Source organism: Salvia splendens, chromosome 18 (genome assembly GCF_004379255.2).
Source record: "Salvia splendens isolate huo1 chromosome 18, SspV2, whole genome shotgun sequence".
NCBI classification, from domain to species: domain Eukaryota; kingdom Viridiplantae; phylum Streptophyta; class Magnoliopsida; order Lamiales; family Lamiaceae; genus Salvia; species Salvia splendens.
The window spans coordinates 4903807-4921058 of NC_056049.1; the positions used below are offsets into that span (position 1 = coordinate 4903807).

Below are 17252 nucleotides of genomic sequence, written 5' to 3' on the forward strand. Positions count from 1 at the left end.
AAGGACTACGTTTTTCCTTGTTGAAGAGTTCATCTCTCTAACAACGAAAGAGTAGGAGCACTGAATACAAGTATACAACTCCTTTCCGTGGCAGTTACCTTGCTCTAAGCTTCAGTCAAATTGATGTATAAAGTCAATCTCTAATAATTTAGATCAAACTCAAATCCATTTTTAAGTATATGTCATATTATACTACCATTTTTGGGTATATGTCTTTATAAATTTTTGCAATAGCTACGATACACACCCATATAGCAACAATTGGGGATGCTCTAAGTGCAACACTTAAAATGTCTTCTACCTCACACAAAAAATTCTCTAAAAACGCCTAATATGCAAACCTACCCTCGCCCAACAAATATTATGCAACTCGTGATGACTCGAACTCTCAACCTATTGATTGGAGAAGAAACATCTTACCAATTGAGCTACACTTCGTTATCACCTTCTATATCTGATCTATCATACTAATTTAAAAGAGATAATCGTAATCTCATGAGGGTGCATATTCTTTGTTGTACATTTTAACACAAGGGAAATGGATAATAAATATTAATATGAGAAAAGTTTAGGATGAAAATCAACTCCCACACAACGATGCCAATTTTGACGTGATCATAGTTAGAAATCAACTTTATTTTAATTATTAAAGAATGACAAAATTAGAATTAACAACATTATGAAAAATATTATTTAAATTTTCCATAATCATATTTGATTCAACTAATCTAAATCAAATTAATTAAGTAGAATTTCCCTAAACATGTATTGGAAGGTCATATTTGACTAATTTCAATATTTTTCGTTTTCGACGAATTCAATCATCTCTTTCTCGTAATTTTCCATTAGTCGGCGCAAACACGTTTCGCGTAATTTTCCTTCTCAATCTTTTCCATATTTCCATTCTCCGATAATTACAATGGAAAGATAAATCAAAGTCAAAGAAGCAACGTTGTTCTATTAATTGACTGGATTCCAACGAAGATCTCCAAACCCTCTTTGATTATCATCGCTTCTTTGATTTGATAATTCTTTCCTCAAGTTTCCGATTTGCCCTTCTTTTGTTCAAATCTGCTATCCGGTTGAACCTGTCGGCATTCGTCGAGGGATTGCGAGTTACTGTAGTTAAAAAAGTCGACACGACTATTGCTAAGTGATGAACTCGGGAACTCCATCATCCAGCGCCGCAGGAGCTGGATCGGCCGATTCGATTGCGCCTAGAAGGAATTCCAAGCGCCCCAAGTGTAAATTCCTTACCCACACCCTGTTATTTTTGAATTGATCATGAGAAAAAAAAAAGAGATAATGTGTGTTGACTTGTTCTATTTCGTTGTTGTTTGAAATGTGTAAGATGGATAGGGTTTATGTGTTTTAAGATTTAGGCTTTGATTTGGAGAATTTGAAGAGAGGATGGATGGGTTCTGAACTAGCGAATCTCCGAATTGATGCAAGTCTTTTTAGGGTTAGTTTGTAACAAGGTGCGTTAAATTTAAACGGATGTTAACTTCAAGGATTGATTTTGGATGGCCGAGGGTTTTGGTCAGTGAAAAACTTATTTGATCTGAGTGCTACGATTGTTTGTTTACAGCGATATCAAAATACAACGGAAATCATTCACTTCAAATACATGGTTATTATCTTCTCCTTTTGAGTTTATTGGCTGAAGATATATATGCAATTACAGATGGCAATGGATGCTTCAGTCAGTGTTTTAGTTTCCTAGTGAATATAGTTGTAAGGATTCTCACCTCACCCCAAAATACATAGTTTGAGAACCTTTTAGCAAGCATAGATGGAACCAAAAGGTTATATCTGTGATGCAAATAGCTAAATATTCCTAAAAAATTCAAGTTGTAGAAGAAGCAAATGGATAAAGTTTTCATTAACCAAAAACTTTATGGTAAAATTATGCATGTTTGCATTTGATAATAACATTCTTGCTTTTATTTCCCATAGAAAAATCCTAAACGACTTGCATTCATTGGATCCTATCAACCAACTGAATTTCTGTACAGAGAAGATTAGATAATAATTGCCAGATTGAGTATGGCACAGATAATGGGTTTAGTTCTCTTTCTTTATGGTTTATACTTTATCCCCTCTTTATCGTTACAGTGAAAAACACTACTGAAGGCTTTGATTTTAATATCCACTAAATCCTGATCTATCTCCTGTTTATGAGTTTTTTGTGTTTCATTGAAGATGTGTCGATATTCATGTATTTTTACTCTCAGTCAGTTTTATTTGAGCCTCGCCGAATGTGTAAAGCCAGTTCTTACAAGTTACAACTATCTCGGGATGCCTAACGAGTGTTAGTTTGGAACTTTGAGTGGGGTTCTTTTGTTCTGATAATTTTTTTCTTCAGATTCAAGGTTTACTCAACAGGAGCTTCCTGCTTGCAAGCCGATACTCACTCCTAAATGGGTAAATATTATGGTTTTATATACATTCTTTTGATACAGTCTGCATTAATTGAATATTTTCTAATATTAGCCTTACTCCTGGGTGCAGGTGATCGGAACATTCTTGCTTGTTAGTGTTATCTTTATTCCCATTGGTGTCGTCTCCCTCTTTGCCTCTAGAGATGTATGCTTCAAATTCACAGTAATTTATTTTGATATTGCCTATCAGCTCCTCTCAATATGTTTTACTGACAAAATTCCTTATGTTTGGCAGGTTGTAGAAATTGTTGATCGGTATGAGACGGAATGTATTCCTGAAACTTTGAGAAATGACAAGGTTGGATTTATTCAGAGTGATCGAAGCAAAACCTGCCAAAGAACTCTCAGGGTGAGTCCTCTCTTCAGCTTGAATGGTTTTGCTGTACGTAACACCCAAAAGATCATGGTTTGACTATTGAATCAATTTATTTCAGGTTCCAAAGAATATGAAGCAGCCGATTTATGTATATTACCAGCTTGACAATTTCTATCAAAACCATCGGAGGTATGTAATGTGTTATCCCTATAGTGCCAATATGGTGGCTACACTTGTGATTCCCATTGTTTTCTCAACCATTTTGGTCACCTAATTCCAAATGAGTCTTGCTGTGGTTTCTTTATTGGAGTGAAATTCATTACATTTGGAATGGAGCTACAATATTGCTGGCTCATGTTCTAGCCAATTTAAAATATATTGTTTGTATTGCAAAATGCATATTCACTAAATCTTTAAAGTAAAACCCAAGTGATAAGGGCCAATAAGGTTTTTAACGAGGCCTTGTTGGCTGTCTAATGCAAAAGGTTTTTTGGAATCTTTTATGGGCCCAGGTTTGAGAATAAAGTTAGGGAGTAGTAGTTTTGAGTGGAGAAAGGGTCCAACATTTGTTGTAGGGGTATGTGGTAAGTGGATAAAGGGTCCACCTTTTGTTGTTCGAGGATATAAGGTTTGGACCATCTTTGGTTTGTTGTAAATAAGTTGAAAAGATGAATTACTGAAATTTAAGTGGTAGTTTCCGAAAAAGGAATGAGCATACTCTTGTGGACTGAACAAAAATTGCAAATTGAGCTCACTCCTGTGGGAATGGAGGGAGTAACTCATATGAACAAATATAAAGCACGCTTTCTATATCTTATTTTGAGGCATATAAAGCCCTTTTCAATTTCAAAAGTTACCAGACAAATTTTAAGAGAATAAAGCTCTTGATAACTTCATAATCTGTTTTTAACACCAGATTATACACCAGTCAAACTACCTTTAAATTTTACTTCTGTTTTTGTAATATGATAAGTACAAAACATTGGTCTCTGTTATACCCATGTGTTCCTATAATTTGAAAAATACTTGCCTTTTGTCCTTACTGTATCCTGTGATTCCTATAAATAATGTATGTCTCTATGAATTTTTGATAGATATGTGAAGAGCCGAAGTGATCAGCAGCTAAGGAATAATGGAAGTCTGCAGGATACAGGTCCCTGTAAGCCTGAGGACAATACAGCTGGTGGGCCTATTGTTCCTTGTGGTCTTATAGCATGGAGTCTGTTTAACGATACTTATGGTTTTACTCGCAATAACCAACAACTTGATGTGAACAAGAAAGGGATCTCGTGGAAGAGTGATAGGGAACACAAATTTGGTAAAAATGTATTCCCAAGAAATTTTCAAAGTGGAACCCTGAAAGGTGGAGCCACTCTTAATCCAAACGTGTCAGTAAGCTTCTAGCCTTGTACATTAGCATGTAACTTCCATTCATACACCAAAAAATTGGTTCCTGCAATTTAGTTCTGTAGAGAATATCACATCCATCTTTCTTGGAATTATATAATCATTCATTATATACTCTCTTCTATTGCTTTAAAGATTGACTGATCTCTCTTGTGAATCATGTAACAGTTGAGTGAGCAGGAGGACCTCATTGTTTGGATGCGAACTGCTGCACTTCCCACTTTCAGGAAATTGTATGGGAAGATAGAAGTTGATCTTCAACGTGATGACCTCATAAACGTGACATTGGAGAACAATTACAATACTTACAGTTTCAGCGGCAAGAAGAAACTAGTTCTTTCTACCACAAGCTGGCTAGGAGGGAAGAATGATTTTGTGGGTATTGCATATCTCACTGTTGGCGGACTATGCTTCTTCCTGGCCTTGGTTTTCCTACTTATTTATCTAATTAAACCAAGGTATGATCTTCTGCCCCATCTCTGATAAATCGTACAAAAGGTGTGATTATGTTATTTATATAATGAATCGATCAATGTGGTCCGTAATTCTTGGTTACTACTAGTCTGGTCTTTTTTGCATCGAAGATTAACATTGGATTTAGTAGGCATTGTTAGTGTAACACTGAATATAAGCTTTCTTTATGTTTCAGGCAACTTGGAGATCCTTCATATTTGTCATGGAACCGGAACCCAAGCGGTCACTAGTCCTATAGCTTACGTTTGCGATCAAAATCTGATAAACCCTTCTTGGACATCTGACAGTGGGGATGATCATGTGTGTATAAACCTCGATGAAGACCTTTTTTGAACATTTTGTGCACATTATGTTGTATGAGTTGAATTTCTGCTAGTGATCTCAATATGCCTAGAGCTGTAAATCTAACTGATTCTATTTATCGATTATCAACTGCAAGATTTGCACATGTTTTACATCTATTAACATTGCAACAGTTTATAGCAAAATCACACCCTATATAAATCAATATAACATGGATATAACATGCTTAAAGTTTTACAAATTTACATCTACTGAACTCATTTAGGGACGTTAGTGTTTCCTAATTCCTAGAAGAGAAAAAATAAGGTTCAGAATTATCATTGAGTAAAACATTTAAGAGGTATTCCCCTTCTGGATAAGATGGATCGATGGGATGAGCGCAGCCGGCTCCTGCTTGACATACCACTTTGATCTTCCTACCGGCCATGGATGCAGCACCCTGAAACAATGGTACAGTAATTATATCAACTAAAGTATCAATGACCATCTTCGGTTAGTATGAAATTTATGGTGTCTGAAATATTGGAGTGCACTCAAGAGAGAATGAAATGAGACTTGCCTGTAGAACACGCAGGAACGTCCCACTTTGGGTCATAGCACCAGAATACGAGCAGGTCATTAGAAGTCCGCCTCTTCTTGTTAATTGCATAGCCAAGGAATTTAAATTCCTATACATACCAATGCATTTTGCAATGCCTAAACAAGCACAGAATCAGATTTGAGGTATAGTGTGTGCTAACAAGGGAGAAAAGGACACATTTCTGAATTAACATGCAACCCAATCAAGGAAGAGTACCTTTCTGCTCGGAGCTAATTTTGGTGGATCCAGAATAACTATATCCCAAGAATCACCATTAGCTATTGCCGTCTTCATAAAGTGTGTAGCATCTTCTTTTTGAAATGATATTACTCTAGGGTCGAGGTTGTTGAGAACAACATTCTCCCGGGCAATCTCCAGAGCAGGAGAAGACGAATCCACACCTTCCAAGGGAAAAAGGAAGTATTAGACTAAGATAAAGTGATCTTTGCAAAGACGCCTTGGGCATTATCAATGTCAGGGAATATTTTGCTTAAAGCTATTCTCAGTTATATCATTTCTTTATATATTCAAAGCTCACCTTCCTAACTTTTCCTCATTGATTCAACTAGAAATGCCTTAACAGTTATATCCTCTTGTCATTTGCATGATTTTCGTTCACTAACTCTGGTACCTAGCCAGTCCCTATCGTTACACCTGATACTTTCTCCAAAATCATGTTTTATGCTATTTTACAAATGGTATAATCTTATGTTTAGACTTTAGAGGAATAACAGAAGAAGCAAAAGACATGAATGTACCGGTCACACTGAGCGCACCACCACGCGCTGCATTTAAGGCAAATCCTGCAGTATAACAGCACACATCCAAGCCTTCCTCCTTCAAAATATCAATGGATGGTCTCCAGGTTATATGGTTGACATGGTTTGTTTTGCTGATACAGTCTCTTATCTGTTGATTGTACTTTTCAACCCACGCAGCCGATGAAACAACCACTGCTTCATCTCCAAAAATATCAACAATAAGGCCGGACAACCTGCATTTTGAATGCATCAGCTTTACCAGTGGGGTGTCTCTATAGTTTTCGGCATACTGTTCTACATATTCACTTATTATTACAATGATACCCAAAAATATCCAACTGAATACAAATCAGTGGATCATTTGATTAAAACTCTGTAACATGGAAAGGAGGACGATACTAAGCATATACCATGAGTGCTTATAATTTGGTACCGTTACAAATTTTTATCGGGAAATGTTTGCAAAAAATGATATTCTTGGAGTGAAACAATATAACTTGAGCATTACGTCTAGAAATTTATATTCAGTCACTGATACGTGAATTCTTTTAGCTTAAGCATTGATTGGTTAAAAACACACACGATTGGAGTTACGTTGACATACTTAAGTCCTAAGGCGTTTGGGGAAAAAACAACAGGCACAACCACACACAGTGGTGGCTGATAGACGACAACGGGTTATGCGCCTAATAATTGTTCTTATTCCGCAACCTCCATAACTTTGTACTCATTTTCATAAATATGAGAAGTGATGATATCTTTATACGTTATTCATAAAATATACAACAAGTAGACAAATGACAAAAAATAGAGAAGCCATACCTATCTCCTTCGCTGTTAACAAGGCAATAAGCATTTGTCTGAGCAGAAGGAAGCCGAAGCTGCCTTCTTAACTCAACAGCCGAACTGATTCTACTCTCAAGCAATCTGTCCACGTTCAGCACACAAGATGGATCTCTGCAGCATTACCAATATTGACACCGTGAGCCTCGTTGATTAGGAAAACAAACCGAAGACTAACAAGAATCGATCAGAACAATACTTGGCTGCTTCATCTTCCAGCTGCATGAGGCGTACACAAAACATCGATACTGAGTTGTATAAACCCCAACCGATTGGTTTCTCCGTTTCATCAGTGACGAGGACAATGTCACCTGTTGTAGGGGGCGGTCGACCAACTATCCTATCTACAGCACCGCTATATACCATAGGGCTGCCATCTTTAAACAGCTGAGTCTTCCCCTTTTTCAGCACAACCTTTGCAACGCCTATCAATTAACTCCTTTTAAACGAATGAAAAACAAGCAGTTATTGATGAAAGGCTTACTCATACAAAGCTCAATTACTGAAATCTGTCAATTAGACATTGCAAAAACTGAAATTTCCCAAAATAGAAGGCCAACAAGTGGAGATGTAAAACAAAAGCAATTAATCTTTTAGTGACAGAGCTGTTTTTCCACTAAATCCATCAGATTTTTTGCAATGAGACGGCAACGGAATGCAAATTGAAGACAAACACGCACAAAAAAGCAGCTTTACAATCAGCAGCAATAGAATAGCGAGATAGAAATTGAAGAGTGAAAAAACAAAAGAACTTACCTTTGGCGTGATTGGAGGCGAATTCCTATAGGGTGGTTGTGGCGGTGGAAGCGAGAGAGAGAGTTGTTGACGTGAAGAAGCGACACCCCATCACCAATTTTCTAGTTTGGAATTCTCAAAGATGATAATGGCATGTAATGCTCTGCTTCTTTATCGAAGGTTTATGATGCTGCTGCAAAATTCATTCTCCTTGTTTATCATATAAAATCCTCCTCTTTTATTTGAATTTATTGAATTGGGCCATTTTTATTAGGCCGGATTAAGGGATGATCAGTTAAGCCCAAACCAAACTTCAATTTTATTTGGATGTTTTTAAGAGCATCCCCATCCGTGCTCTTGCCGACGAGCACGGATGTGGGCCCAGACCGACTTTTACTCCATGCTCTTAGGCAAGAGCACAACATCCACATCCGTGCTATTCAGCAAAGACAAGCTCAAGGGTCCCACCATTCTAATATTCAATTTAAATAAAAACATTTCCACAAAATTAAAATGCATTAAAAATATCCGGAATACTATTACAAATTACAAAAAAATTAAAAAGTACGTAATTAAAATCCTAAAAATTAAAAATTGCATAATTAAATTCATAAAATTAAAAAAACTCACTACTCGTGGCCGAATTTCGCCCAAATGTGTTTGGTTAGGTCTTTTTGTAACTCAATGTGGGCTCGGGTATCGCGCATTGTGTTCCTTGTTTCGATCCTCTCGCTCACCGTCGTATGCACACCTCGGCGTGGGAAGACCTCGCGGTTGAGCTTCCGGCTTCATCCTCGTCGTAAAAGCTAGCAGCCATCGGTCCTTCGTCAGCTATAATCATGTTGTGCAAGATAATACACGTGTACATGATGTCGGCGATATTTTTCACGTACCACAGCCGAGACGGGGCCTTCACAATGTTGAATTGGGCTTGAAGGACCCCAAAAGCTCTTTCGACGTCTTTCCGAGCGGACTCTTGACGCTGCGCAAAAAGAACCTGTCTCGGGTCTTGCGGGTTGCTGAGCGTCTTCACGAAAGTCGACCACCTTGGGTAGATACCATCGGCGAGATAGTAACCCATGTGGTATGCATTTCCGTTGACGGTGAAGTCGATCGCCGGTGCTACACCATTCAAAACATCATTGAAGAGTGGTGAAGAATAGAGCACGTTCAAGTCGTTGTTGGATCCGGCAATACCAAAATATGCATGCCAAATCCATATGCGGTAGTCGGCGACCGCTTCAAGGATAAGTGTTGGGCCGTCGCCTTTGTGGCCGCTTAAGTGTTGCCCCCTCCAAGCAGTCGGGCAATTCTTCCACCTCCAATCCATACAGTCAATGTTTCGTGAAGACGAAGCAACAGTTGGCAATCATCGGTGGTGGGTGCCCGAATGAATTCCTCACCGAAAGCTGAACGAACGCCGTCGTAAAAAATTTTAAGGCAAAGGATTCCAGTTGACTCATCGACATGTAAATACTCGTCGAAGAGGTCAGTCGTTTGCCCAGTAGCAAGTTGTCGGATGGAACACGTACACTTCTGCAACGCCGAGAGACTTTGCCGACCGGTTGCATCTGTACTTGTTTGAAAGTATTCAACACGGGCGGATAATGTGTTGACAATACACATAAACAAGCGTTTTGACATGTGAAAACGGTGCCGAAAGTAATCTTCCGGAAACCGCGGCTGGTCGGAAAAATAGTCGGTAACGAGCCTTTCGTTGGCTCCCTCCCGGTCACGAAGGATGTAGCGGCAAGTTGATCTAGTTGGTAGAGGAGGACGAGGGGCGGGGGTATTCACGGTGACATAGGCTTCATAGGCGGCACGATATTGTTCATAGTATTCTTGTTCTTCGCGCTCCGCTTCCGCAATGAGATTGGTGAAATCCATTTGAGAGGGTTTGAGTGAGAGAGGAAGATGTAGATAAGTTGTATGAAAAAATATGAATGAAAGATGAATGGGAGATGATTGATGTGAAAAATGTATGATAAATGTGTTTATTTATAGATGATTTTGGGAATAAAAAAATCAAAAAAATTCCAGAAAAACGGTATAAAAAAGGCCATATTTTTGGGAATCTGGATTTTTTTTTAATTTTTGGTATTATTTTTTTTAAAATGAATTTTCAACAGAAATGTCTTGGCCAATCAGAACGCGCCACCTCAGCTGCTCGCTGGCACGGACGTGCTCGATGTATCGAGCAGCGCCGCGCTGTTGGTACGGACGGACGGACGGGTGTCCACTCACAGCTGCGGATGCTCTAAGTATGTACTCTCAGATTCTTGATGATATAAATAATTTTTTTAATATAATTAATTGTTTGTAATATCGATAGAGAATAACTGATAAGTAACCAACAAAGATTGGGTTTGTTTAAATTTTATAGTTTTTTTAAAAAATTCTCTTAAAATATGCACACATATAATGATACTTTAAGAAATACGGAGTACTACTTTGCATTTGAAATAAAACGAATTTTAATACGAAATTAGTAAAATAAGATAAAGATAAAATAATGATTGGAGTATCATTAATAAAGAAACTATTATTAAAATAAAAGTGAATGAATTTTAGAAAATAGAAATTAATAATAAAATAGACTATTTTTTGGGATGAAGTGCAATCCGTCATGCGTGCGTACTTTTTTATAATTGAATGCGTGCTCTATGCACTGGTAATTTCTTGATTTTAATCTCAATTTGGAAGATTGTAAATTTATTTTATTTTGCTAGGTAAGTGGAGTATAAGTTAGCCAGAAACGATTTTTAAAATACTAACTGGTTGTTGAATGTTGGAATTTGGTGTTTATTACTATGTCGTATCTATGGGCAAACATTTAATAGTATATCTAATAAAAATAAATTATTTGAAAGTTAACATTTGCTTCTTTTTTATTCTATCTAATACTCCCTCTGTCCCGGACTACTCGAACGTTTCCTTTTCGGCACGGAGATTAAGGAATGAGTGATAGACAAAGTCAAATATTACGGCTGTAGGTGATAATTTTTACTAAAAATGGAAAGAGTGCAAATAACTTGGGACGCCCAGAAAGAAAATAAGTGCAAGTAGTCCGGGACGGAGGGAGTATAATTAATATAGTATGATGTAAGTATCTAAGAGCAATCATTGAACTTAAGGCGAATAAGTTCAATAGGAATGAATTAAAATAATCTACGGCGGTTTAGGACTGCTTACCTACCAATTACCATATTGATAATATAATTAATATAGGCATGTTTTGGCTCCATTGCAATGCGTGCATATCATAGTACTTTTAGAAATAAATTTACACCATTGCAAATTTGCAATATCATGGTAGTACTTTAAGAAATACTACTGCCTTACACCCTTGCAATGCGCATATTTTAAGAAAAAGAAAAAGAAAAAGAAAAGAAAAACGTAAGAAAATTATTACTACTCGCATTTTTAGCCATTGAATTTTATTATAATATCTTTTGCGGATTTTATACATTAACATTATCTAACTATGTATCTCTGAACTTTGGTGTAATATTGTTTGAATGTTATTTTTGAACTATTATAGACTAAAATACCCTTCAACCCATAAGGGTTGTTTTTGTCCTCCCTTATTATTGTTCAATATAATTTCTTTATTTTTTTAATTTGAAAAAAAGGAGAGGGAATAACAAAATTTTCCACCAAAAAATATCCTTAAGGACATTTTGGTAAAGAAATCCAAAAAGTATGAAAAAATCATTCAAGCAATATTATAAATCAAGCAATATTATATCAAAATTTATAGATTCGATGATATTTTTAAAGAATGGAAACTGCAAATAATATCTTAACAAAATTACAAATGTAGTCCAATGGTCGAATCAAAAAGTAATATAGAAGTCCTTTAGGGCATCCACAACATTAGTCTAAATTCTTGCCTCAACTCTCAGTCACGTTATCATTCTCATTTTCTAGGCTATGCCTTAACTCCTACAACTCTGCACCCCATTCCACGCCTCTCTCCAGACCACAAGCATTAAAGTGCACTATTCATTATTTTCAAAGGCAAAATTGGAAACGATGAACATACATTTAATGGAAAATTAATTTTATCATTACGAATAAAATTATAAAGAGAAAAAATATTTTTTTATAAAAAGCAATACATTAAAAATACTCCTTAATTCCCAAAAACCCCGTTTGTGGCGCGGCACTACAACCATGCCATTGTTGTGGATGCTCTTACGATCTTAGAGTGTCCACAATAAGACGGAACAACCACGCCACAGCCACAAAAATCTTATCCGCCTAGTCAGCACAACCACAAAAACTTGTCAAGCCACGCCACAGCCACAAATTACATTACTCCATTTTTCAATTGTTGGCATATTTTAATTGGACTAGAATAAAATTAATTGGATAAAAGTAATTAGAAAAAAATAAAAACATAATTCATTCATAAATAATTTGTCAACTAGAATTATAAACAAAAGTAATCAACAGAAAAATTTGAGATTGAAGATTAGAATGGAAAGAAAAAAATAATATACAGAAATAAATTAAAAAAATAAAAAATAAAAAATAGGAAATGTGCTGCCGCGGCGCCCACATGCACTTGTGTATATTTTTTATTTTGATATCCAACTTTATTTTTTTTCTAAATCTAACTAATTACAAAGTTCACCTAAAGATTAATTAATTTATTCTATATATCTTTGATGGAGTACGTACTAAACAAGCCCAACAGCAGTAAAGCCCATCAGCCTAAAGCCCAAGAAAGAGTATCAGTTCGGCATGACTAAAGAGTATCAGTCCGGCATGACTAAAGAGTTCAGTTCGGCACAACCAAAGAGTTCGGCCCCAGCCTACAGCTCGGTAAAAGCCAACCAATCAAACTCTGCTCTCAGGTCGGCATCAAGCTCTACTCTCAGATCGGCAAAAGCTGCTCGGCAATAATTCAGCAGTTCGGTCTCAGTATTCGACCGAACTAGGAGATAGTGGACTCATGCAGGATTTCCACCTCCACTACACCCACGATCTATTTAGTGGTGTCAAGCAGTCATTAACTCATGCAGGATAGTGGACCCATGCAAGATCGCCACGATCTCCACGACATCCACTACCTAGTAAATGGCTGCATGCCACGATCTTGGTTCAAGGTATAAATAGAACCTAGATCAGATAGATAGGGTTAAGTTCTGTTAAGCTCTATAGAGATAAAAGTTCAAATAGCAAGTCTGTATTGTAAGCTGTAGAAAACAGATCAAGCAATACAACTCTGCCCTCTTTTCTTCCCGTGGACGTAGATTTACCTCAGTAAATCGAACCACGTAAAATCATTGTGTCGTGATCTGCATTTTCCAGCATTCATCACCATCAGAAATTCGCGGATTCATCACTGGCGCCGTCTGTGGGAAACAGAGAACCAAATTTGTGATAAAGCGAATTTTTGACCCTTTTTCCACCCCAAAAAAATGCATACCAGATCACATACTACCCGTAATACCGTTCGTGAAAACCATGGGGAAGCTAGTCCAGCTCGCAGGTCTGAAAAACGGCCTCGGGAGACATCTACCTCCGGTTCTCACGAAGAAGGAACAAGCCACTCCAGGAGAGACCGCACCGAGTCTTCCCAGCAGCCCGATTTAAATGAAGCTGTCAAGCTGTTCTTGGCCGAAAAGCAGGAGGAGTTCTTAACCTTCCTGCAGAAGAGCCAACAGCCGGAGAAGACAACGGCGGATTCTCCCTCCTCATCCAGACATGAAAGTCACTACCGCAGTAGTGACGTGTCTTCCAGGAGAAAGAATCCTCAACCCAGACATGTTCCTGTTCCTCCTCGGTACCGGAACCACAGGAGAACTCCATCTCCTTCGTACCGAAGAGATGTCGGTTTCACCATGTACGGAGCATTAAAGACTCCGTTCTCGGACGATATCACCCGAACTCCTTTGCCACGGAACTACCGAACTCCGTCAATGACTTATGACGGGTTGGTGGATCCTCATGACTTCCTGGGACGCTATCAGTATAACATGGCGAACCAGGGTCTCAATGAGGTCCATATGTGCAAGCTGTTCCCCGAGCTGCTTATCGGGAACGCGAGAAGGTGGTTCGATAGCCTCCCCCAAGGCAGCATTAGATCTTACCGAGATCTAATGGATGCTTTCCACAGGAGGTTTTTTCAGAGAGCGGAAGCCCGAATCACTTCGGCTCAGCTGCTTTCTATACGTCAAGGTCGCGACGAAAAGATCAGCGACTTTTTGACGAGATTCCACAAGGAATGCCTACAAGTAGATGATCTCAATGATCTACTTGTCATTTCAGCATTCCAAAATGGAATCCTGCCCGGAGCTCTCTACAGAAAGCTCGTGGAATGCAGTCCGCAAACAGCTCAAGAGATGTGGGACATTGCGGACCAGTTCTCCCGTGCCGATGAGGCAGACCGTCGAAAACGGTCTTTAGACAGCTCATCTAGAGGAGACGAAAAGAAGCCCGATCATAGCGATCAGAGGTTTCCTCGCCGAACTCCTTTTGAAAGAATTCAAAGAGCACCGGTACAAGGCAGATTGGGGCCACGTCTCAATCCTGAGAAGCCGCCCGCTCAGTTCGTACCCTTAAACAAGTCAAGAGCGGAAATTTTCGAACTACATTCCGATATGTTCGAAAAACCAAGACGGATGACGAAATCGGCCGCACGCCGACCTCAGGATCAATATTGCTCCTTCCATCAAGACTACGGTCACGATACCGAGGAGTGCCGACATTTGGCTGCAGGTATTGATGCCCTTGTGAAAGCAGGGACGTTAAAAAAATACCAAAGCAAGCAGCCGAAAAGGAACAAAAAGCAGGGAGGTGCGAACTGCGCTCCTCAGGATCCGAAAAGGCAACGGGATCCCGAAGACGATAACGAGCCGCAATATGATGGAGTAATCCTAACTATTGACGCTCTCCCTGCCGAGAAGACTAAATCGTCTCTGAAGTCATAGAGCAGAAAAAGGCTTTTGACGAGCTCAAAAGTTATTTAGCCGAGCTTCCAATTCTCTCTGCTCCAACAGATGCCGAAGTAATTTTCTTATACTTAGCGGCATCCGATCAAACCATTAGCGCGGTGCTTGTACGAGAAGAAGGCCTAAAGCAGTTTCCCATCTACTTTACAAGCCGAGCATTAAGAGGTCCAGAAACAAGGTATCAACCTCTGGAAAAAATTGCTCTGGCGTTAGTAAATGCAGCAAGGAGACTGCGGCCATACTTCTATGCTCACAAGGTATGCGTCTTAACCGATCTGCCTCTTCGGCAAGTTTTGACCAAGCCAGAAGCATCAGGCAGAATCGCCAAATGGGCCATAGAGCTGGGAGAACACTCAATCGAGTACCTACCTCGGAAAGCCATCAAGGGACAAGCCTTGGCAGATTTTCTTGCAGAGGCCAAGTTCGATCAAGCAATCCCTGTCATTGCCGAACAGAAAAATTCTGCCAATGCCGAACTAGCACAGCCCTTGGAATCCGAAGAAGAGCCGCCGGACTGCTGGAGCGGATTCGTAGATGGAGCTTCAAACAAGATGGGAAGTGGAGCTGGTATTTTACTTGTCGCTCCCGACGGACACGAGGTAACCTACTCACTTCGGTTCCTATTCCCCACTACTAATAATGAAGCCGAGTACGAAGCCCTCCTGGCCGGACTCCAGTTAGCGCAAAGTCTGCTCGTCAAATCTCTCAAAGTCCATTGTGATTCACAAGTCATAGTAAATCACATGTTGGGTACAAGTGAAGCTCGTGACGAGAGAATGAAGAAGTATTTGGACAAAGCGCAAAGCATCAGCCGAAGTTTCTCCTATTTTCGGATAATCCGCATTCCCAGAGCGGAAAATAGCCGAGCAGATACCTTAAGTAAGTTGGCCTCAGATCCGAGCTCAAAGGCGGAAGAATTAATGCATCGAAGCATTGATGAAGCCGAGGTACATTCAGTATCCAGCTCGCCGAACTGGATGACGCCGATCTTGCAGTATCTGGATCAAGGACAATTGCCCGAGGATAAGAGAGAAGCTCGGAAGATCACGTGCCGAGCACTTCGGTACGAACTTCATGAAGGAGTCCTCTTTAGAAAGTCTTACCTCCAGCCGTTATTACGGTGCGTAGGGCCAGAAGAAACGGACTACATCCTCAGAGAAGTTCATGAAGGATCGTGCGGTAGCCACATCGGAGCCAGAGCTTTAGCTAAAAAAGTTCTGAGATGGGGATATTATTGGCCAACCATGGTACAAGAGGCAGTGCAGCTCGTCAAGAAGTGTACGAAGTGCCAAATTCATGCAAATGTCCCAAGGATGCCGCAGACCGATCTATACACTATGCAAAGCCCTTGGCCTTTCATGCAATGGGGCATAGACATAGTGGGACCACTTCCTCAAGCTCCTCGGCAAATGAAATTCCTTATCGTTGCCGTGGACTACTTCACGAAGTGGGTGGAGGCTGAACCATTAGCTACGATAACGAGCTCAAAGGCATTGGACTTCGTCTGGAAGAACATAGTGTGCCGATTTGGCATACCCCACATCCTCATCTCGGATAACGGGACTCAGTTCACCGACAAGACGTTCAAGAATTGGTGCCAAGAGCTGAATATTCAACAGCGGTTCACTTCGGTCTCTCATCCACAAGCAAACGGACAAACGGAGGTAACAAATCGTATCCTGGTGAAAGGGTTAAAAGCTCGGTTAGAACAAGCCAAAGGACAATGGGTAGAAAATCTCCCTCAAGTCCTATGGTCCTACCGAACTACACCCACAACCTCCAACGGTGAAATTCCGTACAGTCTTGTGTACGGCACTGAAGCCGTGATTCCGGTGGAGATCGGCATACCCAGTCCCCGAACTCTAAATTTCTCAGCAGAAAGGAATGACGACGGACTGAGAGCCGAGCTAGATCTTGCCGAAGAAAGAAGAGAATTGGCATGCATAAAAGCAGCCAAGTACAAGGAGCAAGTAGCCCGGTATTATAACCAAAGGGTGAAGAAGCTGCAATTTCAAGTGGGAGATCTCGTCTTGAGAAACAACGAAGTAAGCCGAGCAGAAAAGCTGGGCAAGCTCGAACCCACATGGGAAGGTCCGTATCGGGTGTCAGAAGTCCTCGGCAAAGGGTCTTACAAATTGGCTCACATGTCAGGAGAACAGGTACCCCGAACATGGCACATTTCCAACCTCAAGAAGTTCCATTTGTAAGAGACAGTCCGGTCAGTCAGTCTTGAGTCCTGTTCGGTCAATGTGCTTTATTTGGTTTGCTTGGTCTTTGTTTGTCTCTGTGCGTTTTGTCTGTGTGTTTTGTCTGTCTATGTGCGTGTCGTCTCTTACAAATGTTACTGAGGTATCTTGTTCTTCGAAGGCTGATCCCCTTCTTAGAACATATACAAGCCAACGATTGTGAGTCAAAGCTTCTAAAGAGGAT

General features: G+C 39.7%; 1 protein-coding gene and 1 pseudogene across 1 annotated transcript; one reads left to right on the forward strand and one right to left on the reverse strand.

The window, feature by feature from the left end:
• Positions 1-801: 801 nt before the first annotated feature.
• LOC121777458 (ALA-interacting subunit 3-like) lies at positions 802-5099 on the forward strand. The gene is made up of 8 exons (XM_042174723.1): positions 802-1244; positions 2366-2424; positions 2512-2586; positions 2677-2790; positions 2876-2946; positions 3852-4149; positions 4333-4622; positions 4814-5099. Exons 1-8 carry the CDS (start codon positions 1157-1159, stop codon positions 4866-4868), a joined length of 1050 nt encoding a protein of 349 aa, XP_042030657.1. The 5' UTR covers positions 802-1156; the 3' UTR covers positions 4869-5099.
• A 39-nt stretch (positions 5100-5138) lies between these two features.
• On the reverse strand, positions 5139-11066 carry LOC121776626 (annotated as a pseudogene).
• Positions 11067-17252: the final 6186 nt, after the last annotated feature.